General features: G+C 31.4%; 1 protein-coding gene across 2 annotated transcripts in view; it reads left to right on the forward strand.

Moving 5' to 3' along the window:
- The window catches only part of IntS3 (integrator complex subunit 3), a 136,938-nt gene that overhangs the window by 64,533 nt on the left and 49,359 nt on the right, over positions 1-23,046 (forward strand). The window contains exons 14-18 of one of the 2 annotated variants that reach the window (XM_035353568.2): positions 1,356-1,450; positions 7,795-7,917; positions 10,102-10,237; positions 18,257-18,314; positions 21,544-21,644. In XM_035353568.2, coding sequence (XP_035209459.1) covers positions 1,356-1,450; positions 7,795-7,917; positions 10,102-10,237; positions 18,257-18,314; positions 21,544-21,644 — 513 coding nt within the window. The remainder of the gene's footprint in view (positions 1-1,355; positions 1,451-7,794; positions 7,918-10,101; positions 10,238-18,256; positions 18,315-21,543; positions 21,645-23,046) is intronic. The other variant, XM_035353569.2, reaches the window with a different exon arrangement.

Below are 23,046 nucleotides of genomic sequence, written 5' to 3' on the forward strand. Positions count from 1 at the left end.
AGCAGTTCTTTAATGGTATTGTTAATCATTCTATTCACATATTTTTAGCAGTGCATCTGAATGCATTTTTTATAGTCATTATATTTTTTGTACATGAGGAATTTAATTACAATTTGAAAAACTTTTGAAATCAAGTTTTAATTCCACCTAATGAGCTGATAAGATTTATGTTTAAAATGCTATCTTATTGAAGGTTTAAACACTGGCATGTAATTCAGGCACTTAAATCATGCAAACCATTAAGATATTTGTACTAGTTCCCCATGTTGCCTGTTTATTTTTGTAGTAGTATAAATGCCATATTTTTTTTTAGGGTACTCTTCTGTTATCGGAACGGGATTCAGCAATGTATTTGTGTATGCATGCATGTGTTCATGTTTGCATGTATATAAATATGTATACATATGTGTGTATATGCACATAGGCACGTGCATGTACATAGCATACATTTCTGAATTCAATCCCAATAACAGAAGAGTACCTTTTCTAAGTTGATTTGTAAGAACTAATAATAATAATTCAGTTTTAAAATGGCCTTTTTTAGATGTGTAAGAGCAAGTAAATTGACCAATTATAATTTAAATCATGAGCAGTTAGATATTACAGTTCGCAGAATTTAAGACTATTAGGTTATAATTTTATTTTGTATTATTTATTTGTAAACCAATGCTTCCAGGTGGCAGAAACTGAGGTTATATAAATCATTTGGTGTTAATGGGGTGTCAGTCATTGTATGTATACTGAAGTGTTGAATGTAGTAGTCTCTTTATATTGCATCTTAAATAGCAGTGCAATGATCTTGCTGTGGATAAGTGAAAAGAATTATAATCAATTCAAGAATTTTGTTGCAGTTAAGCTAATTAGCAATTGTAGAATAAGAACATCTGCAAATTAACTATAAATGCAAGATTATTATTGATCTTGATATAGATATCATGTATGAAATGACAAATATTTGCATGGCAATGATTAGATCTAGATTCCTACCTTGACAAATGGTAGCAATTGCATGAAGAATACAGATGTTTTCTGAAATGCTAAATGAAATTGGCAGCTTTATGCCTTCTGTATAATCTGAAATTAATCTGTTAAAATTATTTTGTATTTGTCTTTAATTTTCTTTTATTTATTCTGGATTTAATAAAGTAGTCATTCTTTTCATGAAGCTTTAAATATTATTAGGGTTGCTCTTACTTAATTAGCTTTCACGCCAAAGTTTACATTTGCCATTAAGTGATGCCTCACTTCCAAAAAGCACCGTTAGCTTTTGACGAAACATTGATATATGTTCTGTATTTTGAAACTTCAAAACACAATAAAAATTAGTTCTTTTTATAAACTTTTTTTCGTTTTAGGTCCTTATCACCTCTGTTTGATAGTTCAAAATTAGATCCGGAGTTGCAAGTTTTATTAAAAGAAACTTTTCCAGAATTTTGTTCACCTTCTGGAAGTAAGTAGTTAATATTTTTTAATTCAGTGCTTGATATATATTTATTATTTTATTTTTCTCATCGGATTAACCTTTTGGTGGTGGGATGGCCATTATTTGGCCTTGGTATTTGCTGTGTGAAAGGACAGATATTTCATTGTTAGTGGTCATTTCTTTTCTCCCATTTTCTAAGCTGAAAGGGTTGATTGAACTGTCAAGTTTGATGTCCCCGGAGTCTTAACCACTTATCACTGTCAGAGGTCTTTGTATTAAGGATCCAGTTTTACCTGGTGCTTCCTTTTCATTCTTGCACGTTCAAAATTCGGGGTAACCTCATTCGTAAATCATAAATAGAGTATCTTGCACTTCTTTGAAATATTATTTATCTTTGCAAGATTTTGCGGATTTTTTTTTGGGGGGGGGGCTTCATTTTATAGCAATATGCCAAAACGGAAAAGAAGGTTGACTGGAAAAGAAATGCGAAAGTGCAAGTTTTCTACAAGGGTTTGTGAAATGTTATATTATAAAACTCAGAACCATTATACAAGGAGCTAAAGATGGCAACTAACTATCTTGTAACTTGCCATTCTTTCAAAAACTGTATACAGTGCACAGTTTTTCTCTGCAATATGAAAGCTTTTTTCTTTAAAAAACTTGCAATGCAAAATAATACAAACAGTATACAGTACAGGTCATATTTAAAGTAAGCATTGCATATATTTTAAATTCACTCTTAAGTATTAGGTTTTCATGAAAAATTTTTAACACTTATTTAGATTTAAAATTTTAACTTTTCTGCAATTTAAATTTTAATAATTTCTGTAATGGCAAGTTTTTATTTTTTAACCATTCCTTCCATGGAAAAAAATTTAAAGAATTAGAATATTTTTAACAAAACAACTAAAAATTACGAGGAAATACAACTATAAGTAACTTTTCTGTTTACTGCAACATTTGCATCAGTTTTTTTCATTTAAAAAGCTATGAATGTTTGTAAACTTAAAAAAGAGTAAGGTCATGAATTCTATAGAAAAAAAATTCAGGTGTAAAAAATGAGATGGAAACCTGAGATAAATAAAAAAGATGAAAGAATTTTTTTTTGTAATGGAATTATACATTCTCTTCAACATATCACTGAGTAGTCTGATTAGGAATTAGCTGCCACTTTAAATTTTCTATCTACAAGGAAAAGCATCAAGCAATTTAGTCAATCATCCCTACATTTCCCTTCGTTTGTTAAATAAATGCATCTCTTTAAGGATCAACGAAACTACCCAACAGGGTCATTGTTACTTATAAGGGACTTCTTGAAGAGGGGGGGGGAAGCATATGGTACACAAACCTCCATCTTTTTAAGGATCTTCTAGGTGTCAAATCCCCAACCTCAAAAAATTAATAAATTTCGAAATTGTTCACTTCATGCTATAAAATATATTAGCATTTGGTATTTATTATCAATAAAAGGTTAGCTTGTTTTAGCAACTGTAATAAGAAATGAAACTGTGTTTTCCAAAGAATTTGTTTTTCTTCCAATCATATTTTCTGAGTAGTCATCTCTAGCTAGTGTTTACTTCTGAAAGCATTTCCTCTGGTCATCAGATATGTGCTGTAAGATATTTTTTATGATGTCTTTTTAAGACTCCATAGTCATGTTTCATAAGAACTAAAGATACAAGACTCCTTAGGACTACCTTAAGGACCAGCGTTGAAAGAACGAAGTGCAGTCACAGGACCGCACCCGCTGAAATGGATCATTGCCACCGGCCCGCACAGTTTGAGCAGTTAAGCCTAATTAAAAAAAAAAATTGTATAAAATCAGCATTTTGATATTATGACTTCAATTTTTGAAGTTATGTATTTAATGTACTTGTTTTTAATGTTTATTAATATAAAGAATATCACATTAATAGAAATAAATTAAGCAGGCAAAATACTAAAATCATTACTATGCACACAAAAATAAGTACTGTAAACATAAAAACAAATTATAAATAAGAAATTAAAAAAAAAAAAAAAAAAATCTGCTGTGTGTGAAATAATTCAAAACAAGGTTCGACACAGTCCTACATTGCATATTTCACACTCAAAATATGTTGTTTGCTTTCACTTTTCCTAGGTTTTAGTGGCCCACCAGCGGCCAAGCGGTAAAGTCGCTGAACACTGGTAGTTCGGTCCGAGGTTCGAATCCCGCGAACGGGCTGGCTGCATGGGCGTTTTCGTGGTTTTCCCCATGTGTAACGTGTATACGAGCCAGTTTCCCTTAGAAAGTCCTTCACGAAGGCATCCCTTCCCGTAGGCAGATAGCCCTAGCGTGCTTTGCCATAATTAAATACACCACACCATCCTAGGTTTTAGTGCACACAACGCATCTTCTCCTATTTTTATTACCTTTTCTATCAATGTAAATTTTCGGAAACTGTCTTTCGGTTAGATGGAAAGATGGAGTGACCAATTATTTTGGACAAGTTTCTAAGTAAAGTCTCTTAGCCATGGGTAGCGGAATGAAACTGAATATAATCCCAACTCATGTCCCAAAAGTTCTTCAAAAGACACTCAGAAATATTTCATCCTCAAACCCTGTGTGACATCAGGTTTATATTAGAAAACTTTCTGTTTTTCTAAATCGAAAACATCGTCCATGATGACTGGAAAGTGATCAAGGAAAGACTCCCACTGGCGGAATATCCATTACTGATCGCGTCAATCTATACATTATATGTAACGTAAAAACATTATATACTAAAACATAATGCCTGTTTCATTATATATAATGACCATTCAGGGCATTATATATTTTTGCTAACATTTAATCAAGTAAGAAAAACAAAAAAAGCTGGCTCTTTTCTGAGAAATGTTAGCAAGACGCATTATGTATCGAAGAAGCTAATAGTCTTTCTCCTTTTGTAATAATGTTGTAATGTTACTTTTTAATTAACCAAGAAAGCTTATGTTGAGTTTCAAAATAAATAGATAGGAAGAAAAAAGAAAATCCTAACGAAATAAACAAAAACGCCTGTGCAAAGTACCGTGATTTCCAGTTTGTTTATTTCAATAAATCTCTCAAATCCAGAAGTACAAAACAGAAACTAATGCCAATACATGAAGGTCAAATGCTGTATGAATCAACCTATGTGAAAACAATTACCACTTAGCTTCATTTACTGGCTTTTAAAACTTCAAATAAATCGTTCCATTTTAATGTTGCATATACGCGATGCTGGGCTCATAGGAGCAGAATTGTTGCGTCGCGTGTACAGGAAGCTGGGCTGGTAGTAGTGGAATCTTTGCATTGCGTATGTGCAATGCTGGTTCTGAACGGGTTAATCATGTTCCATAAGAACTAAAGATACAAAGAAAAATCTGTGTGTAACTTTATTATCTGGGGATGGAATTGCACATGTCAGATGTAGACGTTTATTGTAGATAGAGTATTATTTTTGACATATATCATAATGTTTGTCATCTAAATTTTTGTACTATCATGATGAAGATACCAAGAAGGATTTAATTCCGATTGTTTCTGTTAAATTTGATTTCCTGATTTCATCAAAACTGATGGATAATACTAGGCTATAACTATCTGGTACAGAGAAACCTGATACATCCATCAGGAACTTAATCATGCCTGCTTCATACTTCATTGTATATCATCTGAGAAATATTTAAACAATCAGAATGTTCAATATTAGGCAGAAAAAGCAATTTTAGTTTGACATAAATTTTGACTAAAACTGTTGATTTTAAGGTTGATGAGATACAGGTCCCTCTTCTTCAAAACCAAAAAAATAATTTCGCAAAGTTTTGCTTTTGTAGACTTGTATCTGAAGATTTTTGTCATGCTTCACAAAAAGAAAAATATCATGTCTATATTCATGTTTCACGCTGTCACTTTTTAATATGTTTGAGATAAATATATTGTAGATACTTTACAAGAAACACAATTAGTGTCTGAATACCATATTTTGAGGTAGAACTAGGTAAATATGGGTTTTATTAATATAGATGAAATGGTAAGTAATCTAAATATAATTTTTACTGGTTGTACGTATGAAATGGGTCTAATTTTTACAAGAGAAGTTTAAGGAAAAGGTCATCTTATTCTTCTGTCATTATAACAATTTTATTCTTCTGATAATTCTTCATAAAAACATTTAATGAAACAAATTATAATATGCACTTCTCAATTTCGTAAGTCAGATGTAAAATGTACATGTTTTCAACATTCTTTTATCAGTTTTATTTATTTATTCTCATAAAGAATCTGTTACATACACGTTTTATTGAGATTTTCTGTTGGGTTGTCTGAAAAGTCACGATGCATTTTTTCTGTGTTCTTCAAATGTTCTTTGATTATAATACAAAGAACAATGGTCAATGAATAGTGTATTACCCCATTTTGCTAGATTACTTTTTGCTTTCTTCTGATGAGTTTCGTAGTTCCTCTTTCACAAAAGAATCTAGTTTTATCAGCAAAAAATCTGAACAAGTTGCTGATTTACAGCCTCATCTGAACTGAATGTTATACCACAAGAGAAATTTTGAAGAGAGGGAAGCATGTGAAAGTTTGAGGGTCATGCGAATCTGATATGTGTGACAACACTTTTCATCCAAACTCCAATTATTTTTGTCAGGTGTGTGTGGTCTTACGTTATTGCGATGGAATGCTGTTCCTGTATCATTAATGAGCTCTGAAAGTTTCTGGATGATGTATTCATTGGAACTGTCCACTTCGCAACAGCATACATTCGAACTGATTTGATGGCTTCTTGGAAATAATTGGTGGGAGCTTGGAAATAATAGCACATACATCTTTGGTCACTGACAAAAAATATTGGAGTTTTGATGAAAAGTGTTGCCATCCATATCATACTCACCTGATCCTATGCTTTCAGACTTTCACTTGTTTTGATCTCTTCAGAATTGTTTCATGGTATAACATTCAATTCAGATAAGACCATGAATCAGCACCTTGTTCAGCTTGTTGCTGATAAAGCTAAGTTTTTTTTTGTGTGAATCAGGAATTGTGGAATTCATTAAAAGAAAGGCAAGCATTATTGAACATAACGGGGTATACGAGATGGGACACACACACGCACACACACACACACACACACACAAAAAAAAAAAAAAAAAAAAAAAAAACTGTGTAGCTTGAAAATAGAGTGGAGCTGGCAACAACTGTTTTGATGATGTCATGCCATACACCTTCTCTATTCATGCGGCCAGTTTTGACTTAACCAACCAGGCCAGTGGGGAGTACTGCGTCATTGACTGAACATGTGCAACTGCATTCTGCCGGAAAACTGTCTAACGTAAAAACCAAACAATGAATCAACATCAAGTTTCTTAAGAAATCAGCCACGGAGAAAACATTTCAAATGTTAACCAAGGCTTATGGAGATGAAACTTTGTGTCATGCGCATGTGTTTGAAGGGCATAAGAGGTTTTCAGAGGGAAGGGACAGTGTAAAAGATGATGAACGTGCTGTGCTGGGCACCCAGCATGTTCATGATTGAATGGGTTCCCACCGGTCAGGCTGCTAATCAACACTACTACCCTGAGGTACTAAAAAAAAATGAAAAAATTAGGGGGGAAAAAGACCACATTTGTGGAGTGATGGATGGCTGTTGCACCCACTGACACTGGCCTATTTGTCAAGCAGTTTCTGACCAAAGAAAACATTACTGTGATGAGGCATCCTCCTTATTCATCTGATTTGGCTCCATGCGACTTTTTCTTTACTTCCTAAAGTTGAATCTTACTTAAAGAAAACTCATTTTACCTCAGCTGAAGAAGTTCAGGCAAAAACGGAGAATCTCCTGAAGGGCCTTCCAAAAACCTCGTTCCAAAACTTTTACCAGCAATGGCAGCACCCAATGCAGAAGTGTGTGAATGCTGAAATGAACTACTTTGAAGGTGATAATGTCACGGAGAACTGATTCTCTAAATTTAATGATTTATTGGACCAGTCTTTTTTTTTTTTTCCCATTGTGTGTGTGTCACACCTTGTATACTGTTTATTGACTGATCATTGTTCTTTATATAAATAAAGGACCTTTGAAGAGCATATAAAAAAAAATGTGTCATGACTTTTCAGACAACCTAATAATTGATTATTTTTTCTTTCTTTCTTCTGTCTGGAATTCTTTAAATGATGAAGATTAGAAGATGGATGTTTGTCATCTTGTGATATTGATCATAATTAGTTCCAAATTAAAGTAAAAAAGAAAAAAGTAATATTGGTTGATAGTACATAAAATTATGCAAAAGAAAGTCTTATATTTATTTCGATTCTTTTTTGAAATATATATATATATATATATCTTTACTTAGAATCATTAAATTAATCTTTTGTTAATTTTCAGTTAAAATAGATGAACCTCTTAGAGATTCCTCAGAGCTAATGGTTAAAACAAATCACACTTCAGTTGTTAATAATACTGAACATGAAGCTCAGTTCAGTGAAGATGAAGATGACATTCCTTTAGGTATACTTTCTGTCATTTTTCAAAAATATTATTATTTCAGAAGTATCATTTTACAAAATTAATCCATAATAATCACATAGTGTAAAATAAGCTGAGAAAGTGGCGTTTACCTTGAATGACATTGAATGAATTATTTTGGTTCACAGTTTCGTATTATGATTTTCCTAATATAGATCATTAAAATGCTTGGGATGTAAAATGGAAAAATAAGCATAACCCTGAAGTATATATATGTATTATTTATTTTATACTTTTATCTAAGATCATAATGTTAATGCTGCTCAGTGAATATCGGTATTTATTTTAATGTTATATAAATTAAATTTTTCAGTAAAACTAGACAATGTCAATGATAAATATTGTACAGTATCAATGTAGTAATTTTTAAAGGTAAAAACTTCCTTCTGCTTGGATTAATAGCTTCATTTTAGTTCTTAAAATGAGTTCTGCATTATTTTCAGCAGGTGGTATCTAAATTTTATAGTTATCACAACTTTTTAAAATTATTATTTGCGTATATTATGATTGAAGAAATGCATAATTTTTTCTATCATTTGTTTAATCTTTAACTTGCAGTTTCTGAAATGCATATGGTAGCATATTTTTTTTACTCATCTATGAAAACATTTATACAGTACAAAGTGCAAAATCCAGACATCTAATATCCAGACTTTTGAACCACAAACCAAGAATATATCTATATATAGATGAGTAATAATTACCATAGATCATAGGGTCGCATTCCACTCAGAGAGGCAGAAAAGAGGAATATTAGAATTCCAATCTGAACTTACAAACAGTGTTGGAAGAGTGAACATTTGAGACCAAAAGTTGCACAATCAGTTTAGAGAACACTCACAGAGAGTGCACAAAACAGATAAAACCAAAAACTTGTCTTTCGAGTGTTAATTCAAGCTCAGAGTTTGATGGTAGACACTCAAATGCACATCTTTGATTGGCAAGGTCTCAACGTCTTAAACAATTTCAACAAGTTAATTATCTAAATATCTATTGGGGGGGGAACTGCTACTTTGATATCAAGTATCAAGGTAACAGTTTTTCCTCCTTCATGATCTTCTATCCTGTCCTCGTGGACTTACTGTGCTGCACTCATTCTACTTGATGTGTCCTTCTAGGGGACACAAAGTCCTGACAGTGGGAACGCAGCAAAAACTTTTCATGCTAATCTCAGCAGATGTTGGAGTTGATAATATTCAGCCTTTGGTTAGATAATTAACTTATTGCAATCGTTTGTGAGGTTACCTTGCCAACCAAAGATGTGCATTTGAGTATTTGCCATTAAAGTCTGAGTTCGAGTTAACCCTTGAACGCCAAGTTTTCAGTTTTATCTGTTTTGTGCACTCTGTGAGTTTTTCACTAAACTGATTGTGCAACTTTTGGTCTTGTTCATTCGCTCTTCTGACACTGTGGTAAGTTCAGGTTGGAATTCTAATATTCTTTTTTCTGCCTCTCAGAGTGGAATGCGACCGTATGGTCTATGGTAATTATTGCTCATCTGGATGAGTACTATCACCCCTCTTAATTTGTAAAAACAATTTAGAATCACCCTGTATATAGAATAATAATAAAATCCCCCCTTTTTTTTCAAAGTCTAGAAACGGAGAATAACAAAAAAAAAAAAAAAAAAAAAAAAAAAAAGGCAGGTGTATCATAATTGCTTTTCTCTGGACTAACTGTGATTTGTCTACCCCAGCTGGCTAGACAGTCACAGTAACCAATAACTATGCATTAATTGACTTTGTTTTAATATTCACTTGGATCACATTTTCAGCCTTTGAGTGGTTATAAAGGAGAGGTCAGAGCATTTTGTTGGGTTCTGAATTTTGTTGCCCTGTACCTTTCTAACTTGAAAAAAAATTTCACAGCCTCTAAACTCTGCAATTGAGTGCAGCTTGTGAATTCTATCTAGTTGCACCTACTGTTGCCTTGTGGGAATGAGGTTAGCATTTCTTGTGTTTGCCCTAAACAGTAAGTCTCAATGTTGCAGTGTCTGTATGTGACTAGATTTAATCTGATGATTTAAAATTCAGAAATTTCCAGAATCACTGAAGTCCCTACCACACCAGATCTTAAACTTTGTCCTATATATGTATTTTTAAGTATGGATTTGTTATGTGTGATTCTTCAATTTGTTAAATAACTTTTTTATCATCCATATTCAAGCAGATAAACTTCGGATCCGAGATACAAAGTTTCAACCAATCAGGGAGACCAAAGAGGATCAGATTGTCATTACCGAACTAATACAGCAACTAAATGACAATATTAAACAACAGATTCTCAGTTTACAAGAAGAAAAGTATGTAATTTTTTTTTTAATGTTGTAATATATTTTGCACTTTTAGCCTGTTGACTGCCAGTGTTTTGTTCTGTGCACAATTCTTATGCACTGTTTCCCTGCCATTTAAGCCTATGTGCATAGATATTTTTCCCCCTAGTGTACAAATGTGTAATATGTGTAAATACGTGGTTAATAAATTTTATGTTAACCTAGAAATACACTTTAAATAACTGCTTTAAGTATATGTCGCAGTATAGTGATGGATATACTCATGCATGGCAGTAAACAGGTTAAATATTTATATATAGTTATGTGAATATTTAACTGAATATTTGTAACTTAAGTACTAAAAAGTGATTTTAGCAAAATGTGGTTAGTGGTAATTTGAATATATGTCATTCATTATATGGATTTATTAATTAAGCATTTTGAGACAATGCATTGACAATACAGTTTTTATTTATGAAATTTTTTTTTAAGTTAGTAAAAATTGTTAGCAACAACAAGGACATCTAATTGTTTATTATTATTATTACTGTTGTTGTTGCTTTTATCATCTGAAAAGAAAGAAAGAGAATATTCTACCTTTATGAACTTATTTGGGTTATTTAATTATATATTTTTATTATTACTCTAAAACCTGTTCCTAATTTTTGGATTATTATTATTTAAGTATTACTGTTCTGAAAATGTTTTTGATTATTACTATTTTACTGTTATATGTGCTCATAATTCTGTGAAAGGTTTATTAGGATATTTGTTAAAAATTAATTCTTCTCATTTAAAATCTAAATACTGTTATAAAATTATCAGTTTCATTCTTTTTAAAATGTCATTGTTTAGAGAGAGGTAAGAAATTAAACTGTTTTTTCTGCTATTAAGAACTCTAAAGTAATTATTAAACATTTGGTAGATATAGTATTTTACTTTTTTATGTATTTTAGAGACATAGTTTTAGTGACTAATTAATATAAAACAACTCTTGTATCTTTTTATGCATATCAGAGATCCCTTTTTGTTTTTTTTACTACCGTACTACCTATTAATCTTAATAAGTGCTTTTTTATTTTATAGTACTTAAAAAGGTTTCATACAGTTCTTGCTTTAAATGTACATTTTTAATTTGATGTAGAAATCATATGGATTGATAAATTTTTCATATGTCAATGTAAATATTAATTTTTTTATTATTTTTTTTCCATGCCTGGAAGCATTTCCACATACTTGCTTTTTCTTATATTAAAGTGAAAACATTCAAATAAGTTGTCCTTTTTCTATTACAGTGTTTAATTTCAGGGTTTGTACAGCCTTAAGAGTCCTTAGGTTTTGGGGGATTGATTTTTGTTACTTAAAAGTCCTTAATTTTAATCATCTGAAATTTCTGTCTGTTTTTACAACTGCTTTTTTTTTTTTAGCATGAATTAGCATTTTCGAGGAATGTGTTCAGCGATTCATTGACTAATATGGTTATCTTTTGAATGGATTCATGGGTTATAATTTGTTCCTATTTCTAATATAAATGGTAGGATACTCGAATTTCTGAGCAAGAAGTGAAACATAAGCATTTCAAAATTATTTCATTTTTTTCTAATGAAGAGCTCTTAAACAACTTTTCGCTTTTGGGAATATGAATTCTTCTATTAAACGATTCTAAATTTGGCAACTTATCAACATACTGGCAATTTTTATGATCAGTTTCTATAGGAACTTTTAAATCCAGGATCTGGTAATTTAAGACACAATGACACGCCGAATAAATACTAATTCAGAAGTCAAACAACAAAAATCAGCGTTATATTTACCAAATTTTCACAGGACTAGTTTCGATGGTTTTACTGAAGATGGTGGTTCGGTAAAACCATCGAAACTAGTCTGTGAAAATTTGGTAAATATAACGCTGATTTTTGTTGTTTGACTTCTGAATTAGTATCTGGTAATTTTTCGAGGATTTTTTTAAAACATTGTAAATTTCATTTAAATAATTGTAATATATTGAAATTTAAAAAATAACATTAAAATAAAACATTTTTATTTTCCGCTTTCATAGTAAAAAGTTCCATTTTTGACACTTATTATACAATATTTTAAATCTGAAAAATAAAGGAGGTATTATGCTATAAATCACTATTAAAGAAACAATTCTTAGCAAAAGCAAAATAGCTATGAAATTAATTAAAATGCCTTACTACCTATTAATCTTAATAGGTAATGTTAAGAGATATTTTTTAATTTAATTTTTTCATGTTAAGAGATTTTTGCATGTAACTGTGTCAACATATTCAGAATTCTCAGAATATGCATTTTCTGTATAAAATTAATTTTACACTTTTCCCCTCTGATTTTTCTCCCAAAATATTTCTGGCTTTTTGATGTTACAGAATTGGTAGGGATAATTTTTCTAGAATTTTAGACATTTCTAGGATTTTAGTGCCTTTCTAAATTCTGCTTCCAGTGCTTACTCTAAATTCTAAAACTTTTTCCATTTCTAGATTTTATTTCTCAGTGCGTCACTAAATTAAAAAAATTCTGCTACACCTCTGTAACCGGCCCTTGGCATATACATTTCATATTTTTTCTGAATGTTCATATTATTAAAGAAATAAAATTAGCGCATTTTTTCTATACATTCTAAATGCATTTAGTATTTTTAGAATAACAGAAACCTTTATTTAAATGCAAAAATTCTAAAATAAAAAGGAAACATGTTGAAGAAAAGAAACTGAATACATAAAGAAAAAGAAAATTATTCTTCAAAGATACAGTTATTATTATGTAAATTACCCAGTTGTTTATAATTTCAGCCTTTACTATAATTTCCTATTTCTATTTCCTGACTAGAATGCAAATCACCTAGGCAGTTTTTAAGCTGAGGTTTTTGGAGTGTAAGACAGTGTTTCTGACTTCCGCTTGCTCGCTCCATTAGTTCCTCCCCGCTCTTATAATTTGTAATTATTCGTCTGTTAATATCGATGCTGACATTTGCATTTGTTATGATAGTTAAACATTAATATACAAATTACTGAGCCAGTTTAAATTAAAATTAAATTGTATAGTCTTTGACCACTAAATACATGTAGTAATTTATGACATTGATTCATAAACTATATTAGGATAGTTAACACATTAAAAGCTACAAAACATTTATGATGCATCTTTTTAATTTGAAGCCTTCCCAAACATTTTGGTTAGTTTATATCGATTTTCTACATTTTTAGTTTGTATTTGACTCTTCTTGTTTAATTACATCGCCACGAGCTGTAATTGATTTTCTTAGCATAAGAACATGCCTCTGTGTTCTAAGGGCTTTCTAAATAAGAGGCTTATTTAAACCTTTGTCTGACTTTGTAGTTACTTTCAGACATAGAGATATTTTGCTTTACGTCTGTTGGGAATTTGGGACTATTTAACTTTTACCAGATCAAGTAAACCCTCATACGTACATTGTGGAGAGGTTGACAGGTTAGGAGATAAAGCCTACAGAAACTAGCAAGAGCATTGGTTTGTGTATTGAGACAAATCTCTAATTGTTAGAAAAGATGCTTAAGAGAAGAAAATCGACGTACATTGTGTAGAGGTTAGGAGATAAAGCCCACAGAAACTAGCAAGAGCATTGGTTTGTGTATTGAGACAAATCTCTAATTGTTAGAAAAGATGCTTAAAGAGAAGAAAATTGATATAAACTAACCAAAATGTTTGGGAAGGCTTCAAATTAAAAAGATGCATCATAAATGTTTTGTAGCTTTTAATGTGTTAACTATCCTAATATAGTTTATGAATCAATGTCATAAATTACTACATGTATTTTAATCTGTGAAATTTTATTAGACTGTGATTTTAATAAGACTCTTTTAATAAATATTTTCAAAAATAAATAAAATTTAATAGTGGTCATGTAAGTCCATAATGACTAAGGTTATCTAATTACCTAATTTAATTATTTATAACTAACTGCTTAACCTTAAAATTATCTCTGCATATTAAAGCACACTATTGTCTTTCATTAATCTGTACTGTGGTCACAAGGTAAAACACAAAAATTTAAATATTCATGTAAAACGTATTCTTTACATCTAGTTAGACTTAATATAATACAAGATAACTTATCACCTCTAGTGCTTTAGTGGCTTATTGGAATCTTAAAGTATATTAACTTTGTTACAATCCCTGAGACTTTACATGAAGTTACAACACTGACTGCGTCAGACAGAGCCCAACTAACTGAAAATTTTCCAACTTTGCCCACATCAGGCCTTTCAGGTTTGTTCTGATCAGCAGGTCTTTCTCTAAGCAAGCAGCAGTGGTGACAACAGCCAGTCTTTTGTTATGAGTCATGCCACTTGACATAAAGTCTACCTGCTATTTACTAAACCTCTAGACTAGGCAAATATGTGACAAAATAAGACATATGGAAAAAAAAAAAAAAAAAAAAAAAAAAGAGAGAGAGAATCATCATAAAAACTAATTGTTAGTAAAATGTAAATAAAGTGTCACTTATCTTCTTTCAAATATGTCCAACTATTATAAGTGTAAAATATGTAATGCTACTTGATAGATTTCACAAAATTTGTTTTATTCTCTAACTTATTAATAATTATATTTATTAAATTATGTTTAATAATAATGCATTGTACTCCCAGATTTATTTTATTTTTAGGATGGTGTTGTAAAAGTGAAGTTCAGGCATAGATAATATTTTTAATTGAATTTCTTCAGTTCCCATTTGCTCATAAGTCTTTAATATTTTTTCTTACTGGTCCTTAAACGTCCTTAAAAGTACTTAATTTCCGTGTGCAGAAATGTGTACAAACCCTGAATTACTTTTTAGAAATTTCACAGCTAATTCAAATTTTCTGAAATATTGTCATTAGTTTGGATTAATTTTTTAATTTATCTATTGATGCCTATATTTTCTACATAAGTAGTAAATAAAGTCAGACTTGATGTCTTTTTCTATGTGCTGTATTGCTTGTTGTAAAATTTAAGCAATCTGTTTATGTAAACTGTGGTAACATACTATATGATAAAAAATATCCAGACAGTTAAAGAGTTATGGTGAATATGCATGCCTGTATGGTCAGAATAAAATTGAGTAGGATTCCCTTCGGCTGTTGCGACACTTTAGGAATGTTTTCCATTAAATTCTGGTGTTTTACTGCATATTGTACGGTAGGGGTTCTTAACCCCAGGCCCACGAAGCTATTTTTGTGCGCGCACGACTGTCCACTATATACACTCATGGACAAAAAAATTAGCGCACCAAGAAATAATTGCGGCATCGTAACGAAACTTGTAATGAAGCTACATGTCGGGGAGATATGCAAATGATTAGAAATGAAGCGTGATTGCGCATTACGTATAGCCGGTAGAGGGCGTTGAATGTCGTACTCTGTGGAGTATAAAACAGGTAACCAAAGCTTGTTTGAGTGTGCTGAATCATGTACAAAAGAAAAGCTGTGGCAGACATGCCATTACGCTGTGTTCGAAGACAATATGAGCAGTTATCACACTTTGAGAGGGAAACAATCGTCGGGATAATGGAAGCTAGGTGGTCAGGTAGGCAAGTAGCTTGTCAATTAGGCCGCTCTGATTGTGTTGTGAGGAGGTGTTGGGACCAGTGGACCTGAGAGATGTCATGTACACGAAGATCAGGCTCAGGACGCTCTCAACAGACCAGTCATCGAGAAGACTGCCACATCGTAAAAAATGCACGCTTACAGCCAACTGCTTCATCGGCCGCCATCCAGACACAGGTAGCACATTCACTAGGGGCCCCTGTGTCTTCTTGAACCATACGAAGGCACCTGGCTGAAGGACAGTTGGTATTGTGGCGCCCATTATGTGTGCTGCCCTTGATGCTCACCCATCGACGTCTCCGTTTGGAGTGGTATTGAGCACAAGGAAACTGGACAGCAGCGGAATGGAACCAGGTCATCTTTAGCAATGAATCCAGATTCAATCTCGGCAGTGATGACAATTGTGTTCATGTGTGGAGAGCCCGTGGCGAACGCCTCAATCCTGCCTTTGCTGTACAGCGACACATCGCTCCCACAGCTGGTGTGATGGTATGGGGTGCCATTGCTTACAATACATGGTCACCCCTAGTATTGTTCCATGGCACCATGACAGCCCAGTGGTATGTACATGAAATCCTGCAACCACATGTATTGCCACTCATGCAACAGCTCCCAGGAGCCATTTTTCAACAAGACAATGCTCTGCCTCATACGGCAAGGATGTCACACACTGTTACTACCCTTCCTTGGCCTTGGAAAAAGAGGGCCATTATCCCATGTTCTAATTATGTTTAGTTGTACACAGTGCTAAGCAAAATTTATCATTAGTTCCACAAATGTGTGGGTTATGTGCGGTCTCTTGCTAAAGCCATATTTTGTTTCCCATGACGGATTTTCATTGTGCTATCATGCATCTGGAAGTGTTGTGGCAAATATGTGTGTTTTGCGGCTAATTCCATATATTTTTTCCCCACTCCTGTATGAAGCGGTCTATTACTTGTCTTATCTATATAATAGATGACAAGTAAGATATAGAAGAGATAGGACATGACAAGTAAGATGATAAACAAGACATGTAAATCTGATAAATCGTCCTGGACTCTGTACCTAGTGTTACTCACTCAACAAATGCAAAAATCTGTTAACAAGTTGGTTTTTATAATATTAAATGAGTACTGTTCATAAATGTAAAAAACATCATAAAACTGTTTCTGGTAAAAACCCACTGATGATAAAATATCATATGATATACTGTTCCAGAATGTTTATGAATATATTATAAACTGAAATATTGAAGGAATAAAAATATTTGAATTGACTTGCTAAAATATGCTGAACATCGAAAAACCATTAATAAAAGACAGCTATTTCCTTCAAAGTTTAAACTTAGTGCTTTAAAACAAAAGAATAGTTTCAGATTTTAATGGTCATCCAAAAGAGTTTGTTTTTACCAGTCTACTGATAACACTCTCTCTTACTAACCCATTTTTTTTATTTGTCAAACTACATGGTAGACCCACCCCCTTTTTTTTTTTTTTTTTTTTTTTTTTGAAGCATGGTTGAACAAATGTAACTCCTTAAGCTCTTTATTTTAACCTATTATTTACAGTTTAGAATATGCCCCTTCTAACAATGCTGAAATTTCAGAAATAGACCTTTTCTTCTGCTTTTTTTTTTTTTTTTTTTAAAAAACATTACTGAGCTTGCATTAAGAATCTAGTTTGCATTTTAAATTTGAACATAATTAATTACCTTCTTTTATAAACATTTCAGTATGCACTGTTACATTGATCTGTGAATATGCTACTTCTGAGAGTTGCTTTTGATCACATTCACATAGAGTACATGCTTAATTAAATCATTCAGAGCAATAATTTGGTGTAAACTATTATAACTTACATAAATAAATATGATTCTGAATGAACATAAGTAATCAAAATTCATTGCGTAGTTACTTCCCGGTATTAAGCATTTGTTTATGTTTATGTATAATTTTTATATGTAATGCTGTTTAAGAAACCAGTGTGATAACTCTTTGAATGAGAAGATACATTTTTTAAAAATGAGAGAAAATACATGAGAATTTTCTGCCTTTCCCTCCCTCAATTTGCATAAATATGATTATAAAGTTTTAAGTCCGTGTATTTATTTCAGAATTGCAGTCTTTTTTCCAACTATAATTTTATATAAATTATATGTAGGAATGGAAAATAGATTTGATTATTTGATAGTACAATACCTATTTATTTTAATTAGGACTGGTGCTACTCATTTTACAGTCAATGTTGGTTGCAGATTATATTAGGTTATTTTCCTGATAATATTATTCATTTTGATTGAAATAACATCCTACTTCACAATGTGAAATTTACACATTTGGAAAAACAGCATCTTAATTGCAAGTTTTGTTTTCATTGAAGTTTATATTCTCATCTTAAGTTATTGATTATACATTTATAAGATGCTCATCCTAATTTATTGGTTATGCAATTAAATTTCTGATAGAAGAACAATTATTTTTTAGAGATGGTGAAACTCGGTGTGAAATAATGGAAAAATTACTCGAAGCAGTTCTTCAAGAAGTAAGTTGTTTTTACGTGTTCTTTTTCTTGCTTGTTATAATGAAATTTTAATTGGTTTTATATTTAAACTTATGTTTTAATTACAAGTCTCCAATTTATTTGCTTATGTAATAATTTAGTGTGAATTTAATTAAATGTAATCTTATTTTTTTAATGTTACAAAAATTATAGTTAAAAAAGTTAAGTATTTATTGAATGTGTATATATTGTGCATGTAAAATGGTTTCATAAGTTTGTTCGTACGTGTCTGTACATATATATACACATATATCCATATCTATAGGATTAAATTGTATGTAAAGTAAATATGTGCAATCTTGTAAAACTTTCATTAGTATTTCTTTATCTTTGAAACATATATATGATTAATTCCTTGTTTCTTGAGAATTTGAGAAAAGTTTTATTATGTTATGCCATTTTGAAATGGCATGACCTTTAATAAGTGTCTCATTTCCATATTATAATGTGACAAATTAAAACTTGATGGTTTCCAAAATTCTTGAGAGGACGTGAAAAATTATTAGCTGCCTAGAAAAATACTTGCATGTTTGCTACATTAACAGCAGAAAGAATTATTTTGGCAGAATAATTGGCTGTCACAATTTTTCTAACCTTCTTGTTGGAAGCAGAGAGAAAATCTTTATACATTGATGGGGAGGGAAAAATTTTTTTAATGTTTACATTTTGTTCCTTTCTTCATATCTGAGTAAACATTATTACAATAACGGTACATGAGTGTATTGGTAAGATTTGTTCTTTTTGTGTATTATATAAGAAGACTGTAAATCATGAATAGTAAGCCAGAATAATATATGGTAATAATTAGGAGAAACCAATAATATATACAGGGTGATTCAGAATCATATTTGGTGATTCTGAATCAATATTTGGCGGGAAGGTAGGGAATAAGAAAAGGAGATTTCACATAGGAATGCATGGGTGCATATGCCATGTAGTAGGGGAAAATGACTCCAGTTCAATAATAGAAAGAACACATAAAATGGAAGTAGTAAGGAAAAAAACATTTATTATCTTACATGTAACATTTCTTTGCATCGGTTTTACAGACTTAAAGAGGTGCTCGAACTGCTGACCATGTGCTAGAATGCATGACTCACAACGACGTTGCATGGATAACCGAACCTTCTGGAATATGCCTGGCATTTACATGCATATCTGCAAGTTCATTCCACGTATACCGATTCATGTTACTTCTGCAAAGTCATTTAGTCGAATGACGACTGCTGCACACGTCAAACAGCTGTGCTTATGTATGGAAGTTGTGTACATGCAGCGTCCTCTACACCACCATGTGTTCGTCTGCACCCATACTTTCCTATGTGAAATCTCCTTCTTTTCCTCCCTACCTCCCCACCAAATATTGATGATGAATTTTGATTCACCCTGTATATATATTTCCCATTTTGAAGTATGTTCTAATTTAAATGCTGCTTTAATTTACGTAACCAACTGAACTTATTCTCCAAATTAAACTACTTAAAAATACTGGTAAATCGTTAAACAAGTAAACAGATTGCTGTGTTGTGTTATTAATAACTTTGTTTTTAGTTTCTGTATGTTTTACTCATGTTACTTAAAAATTCTACTCCATGCCCTTGGGTGAACAAAGACTAAAAAATCAATAAATCAAGGTTCCATGTCATAATGCAATGTAATGTTAAAAGTCATTTTATGAAACCTTGAGGTTTTTGAAAGTGAATATCATTATGAAATCAAACAGAGCATATGTGTAATATGTTTTTCTTAAAAGTAAGTGATATGTTAAATTTAATCAGTTTCTTTCCACTTGTGTATTCCTTTTGGGAGGGAAAAGGAGATGCTTTGATGTTTGAGACCTGGGGGGGGGGGAATTTGCTCTTATCAGGAAAATAAAAGTTTTTAATGTTTCCAACATAATCAAGAGCTAAAATTTGAAATAGTATGATAGAAACTAAAACCTCTTTTCTTAATCTTTTTCTTTTTGGAGATTGTCAAGAATAATTATCAAAAGTCCCCCCCTCCAGAACCTAAATGATGAACTCTAAGGATAGGTAAATATATTTCATATGGTTTTTGAAGGTATACATATTATATAATATCTCAACTTAATCTACCTATTCTGTGAATTCATGGTATGGTTCTGAAGAAAAATGGCTTTTGACACTTAATTTTTTACAACCTGCATAAAGAAAACTAATCCAGTGTATGAAAAAAACTATGACAATTCTCTTTTCAAAAATATTAAAATACTCAACTATTATAAAGAGATTATATTTGAGTATCTGTCTATTTTTGATAGATGTAGATCTATGTAATTTTTAACCGCTTTCCTTACATATTTTTTTGAAAAAAATTGCAAAAAATCATCACATTTTTTTATTTTATTATTAAATACAACAAAACGAAATATGTAGGTTTTAAGTTGAAGTTTTAATTTTTTGAAGGTGTAAAAGCATTTATTTTTAATATTAGTTTACTATCCCGAGTTATCTCGGGCAAACGAAAATAGTTAAATATTAATCTTTGTATGATTGTTTTTGAAACAAGGGACAACACAGAGTGATACTGACGTTCTGGAATCACTTTCATGGGAGCACAGAGTACACTGTCTTGTTGGATTTGATTTTTTCCCCCACCTCTTCATAATCACTATCTGAAAAATCATCGCTTTCGCTATCTTGCATCATCGACATTATTTTATTTTTTTCCCGACGCATGCATCTTTCTTTATACATTACTCATCCACAAGCCAACGTATATTTTATTTTTTTTCCCAACGCATGCATCCTTCTTTATACATTACTAATCCACAAGCCAACGTATACTATACAATAGGGAAACACGCGACCAGTCCCTCCAAAAGAACCGCACAACCAACAAAATTTGGCAAACTGCCAATCAAAGCTCAATATTTCCTTTCATTTCCTCCAGACCGAGTAAAACCGTGATAAAAGAAATCGTACTAACAAATTCTGCTTCGCCTGAGTTTTCTCGGGATAATAATTAACTGCAATATATACGAACCTGAGATAACTCTGGATAATCAGGCAAGCGGTTAAAAGAATAAGATTTTTTTGATAATGTATAGATACTCAAATATAATAGAACAAGATTAGATATTTGCCATGCTGATAAATAAAATGTTAATCACTGTTTATTATTATTTATTTTTTAATTAATTAATTTTTTTACTGTCGTAAAAATGTTTAAAACTTAATTTTTGTTGTAGGAGTTTGACCAAGACGTTACATCAACATTAGGTCTATGTTTGGCTCAAATTCTTTCTGATGAGTTCTGTAGAAAGATTTTCCCAGCAGAAGTGGATGATGAGTATGCATGAATTTTAATTTGTTTTATTTTACTGTTACTATGCCTAGAACGCAGATACTGAAATTTTTGAAAGGGTTATTGTATGGATGTTATGACTGATTATGTATCTGTATATATGTAATAAAACTGTGCCATTATTGTAATAAGATGACTTAAGGAAAGTAAGTTGCAATGGATTGGCAGTGGTTCTCTGCATTATCACTTGAAGAATCTTTACAGCATTGTTAGAAAGATGACACTCGAAGAACACACATAGTGGTAAATTCCACACATAATTTTTTTCCATGATAATACACGTCATCACTGTGGGTGCACTATGTACCCTGCAGTTTTGTGTAGCTTAGATTTCTTAAACAATGAACGAAATTAGAAAAGTGAACTTTGCGTAGCTAGCGGCAATGTGATGCAGTGGATTGAAAGGCTGAAGCAGAAGAAAAAAGAGAGAAGGAGGGGAAAGTTGCGACTCAATTACCTTTTTATACCAAATTCCATTTCAGATCACATGACTGTATAATGTCCAGATTTTGGGTTGAGATTTCATTGATAAGTGTGCATCAGAACTGCAGGGAGTTAGAAAAAATTATTGCTTTGTTATTTTTAGAATGAAAATAGAAGTTAAAGGGCTATTATTAATTTATTATTTGAAAGATAGATTGTAAAGATTTTATAGATAATAAATTTATAATTAAATTAAAGATTTTATAGATAATAATTTATTATCTATCTTTCAAATAATAAATTAATAATAGCCCTTTAACTTCCATTTTCATTCTAAAAATAACAAAGCAATAATTTTTTATTTCAAAGATAGATAATAAATTATTATCTATAAAATCTTTAATTTAATTATAAATTTATTATCTATAAAATCTTTACAATCTATCTTTCAAATAATAAATTAATAATAGCCCTTTAACTTCTATTTTCATTCTAAAAATAACAGAGCAATAATTTGTCTAACTTAACTCCCTGCTGTTCTGATGTGCACTATTGATGAAATCTGAACCCAATATCTGGACATTAATCTATCATGTAATCTGAAATGGAATTCGGTATGAAAAGGTAATTGCGTTGCAACTACCCCTCCTTTGCTCTTATTCTAAGGTGATGTAATATGTATATAAAAATTATCTTAATTGCTTATGATCTAGAATTATCTTCTCTATTAAGAAATGATTTGATATGTGCATAAATAAAGATTAGTGATTCACCAAAATCTAATTTTATTATCGTTATCTGTATGCTTTTCCATTCAGCCATGTCTATAGCCACAAGTTAAAAGTACTAGATTCCTCCTACGCAATACTATATATATATATATATATATATATATATGTGTGTGTGTGTGTGTGTGTGTGTGTATACACACATACATAACCAGTCCATAATATCCATACAATAT

The sequence above is a fragment of the Stegodyphus dumicola genome, chromosome 2 (assembly GCF_044657685.1).
Source record: "Stegodyphus dumicola isolate Sdum_Otavi_A_Nest chromosome 2, ASM4465768v1".
Classification (NCBI taxonomy): domain Eukaryota; kingdom Metazoa; phylum Arthropoda; class Arachnida; order Araneae; family Eresidae; genus Stegodyphus; species Stegodyphus dumicola.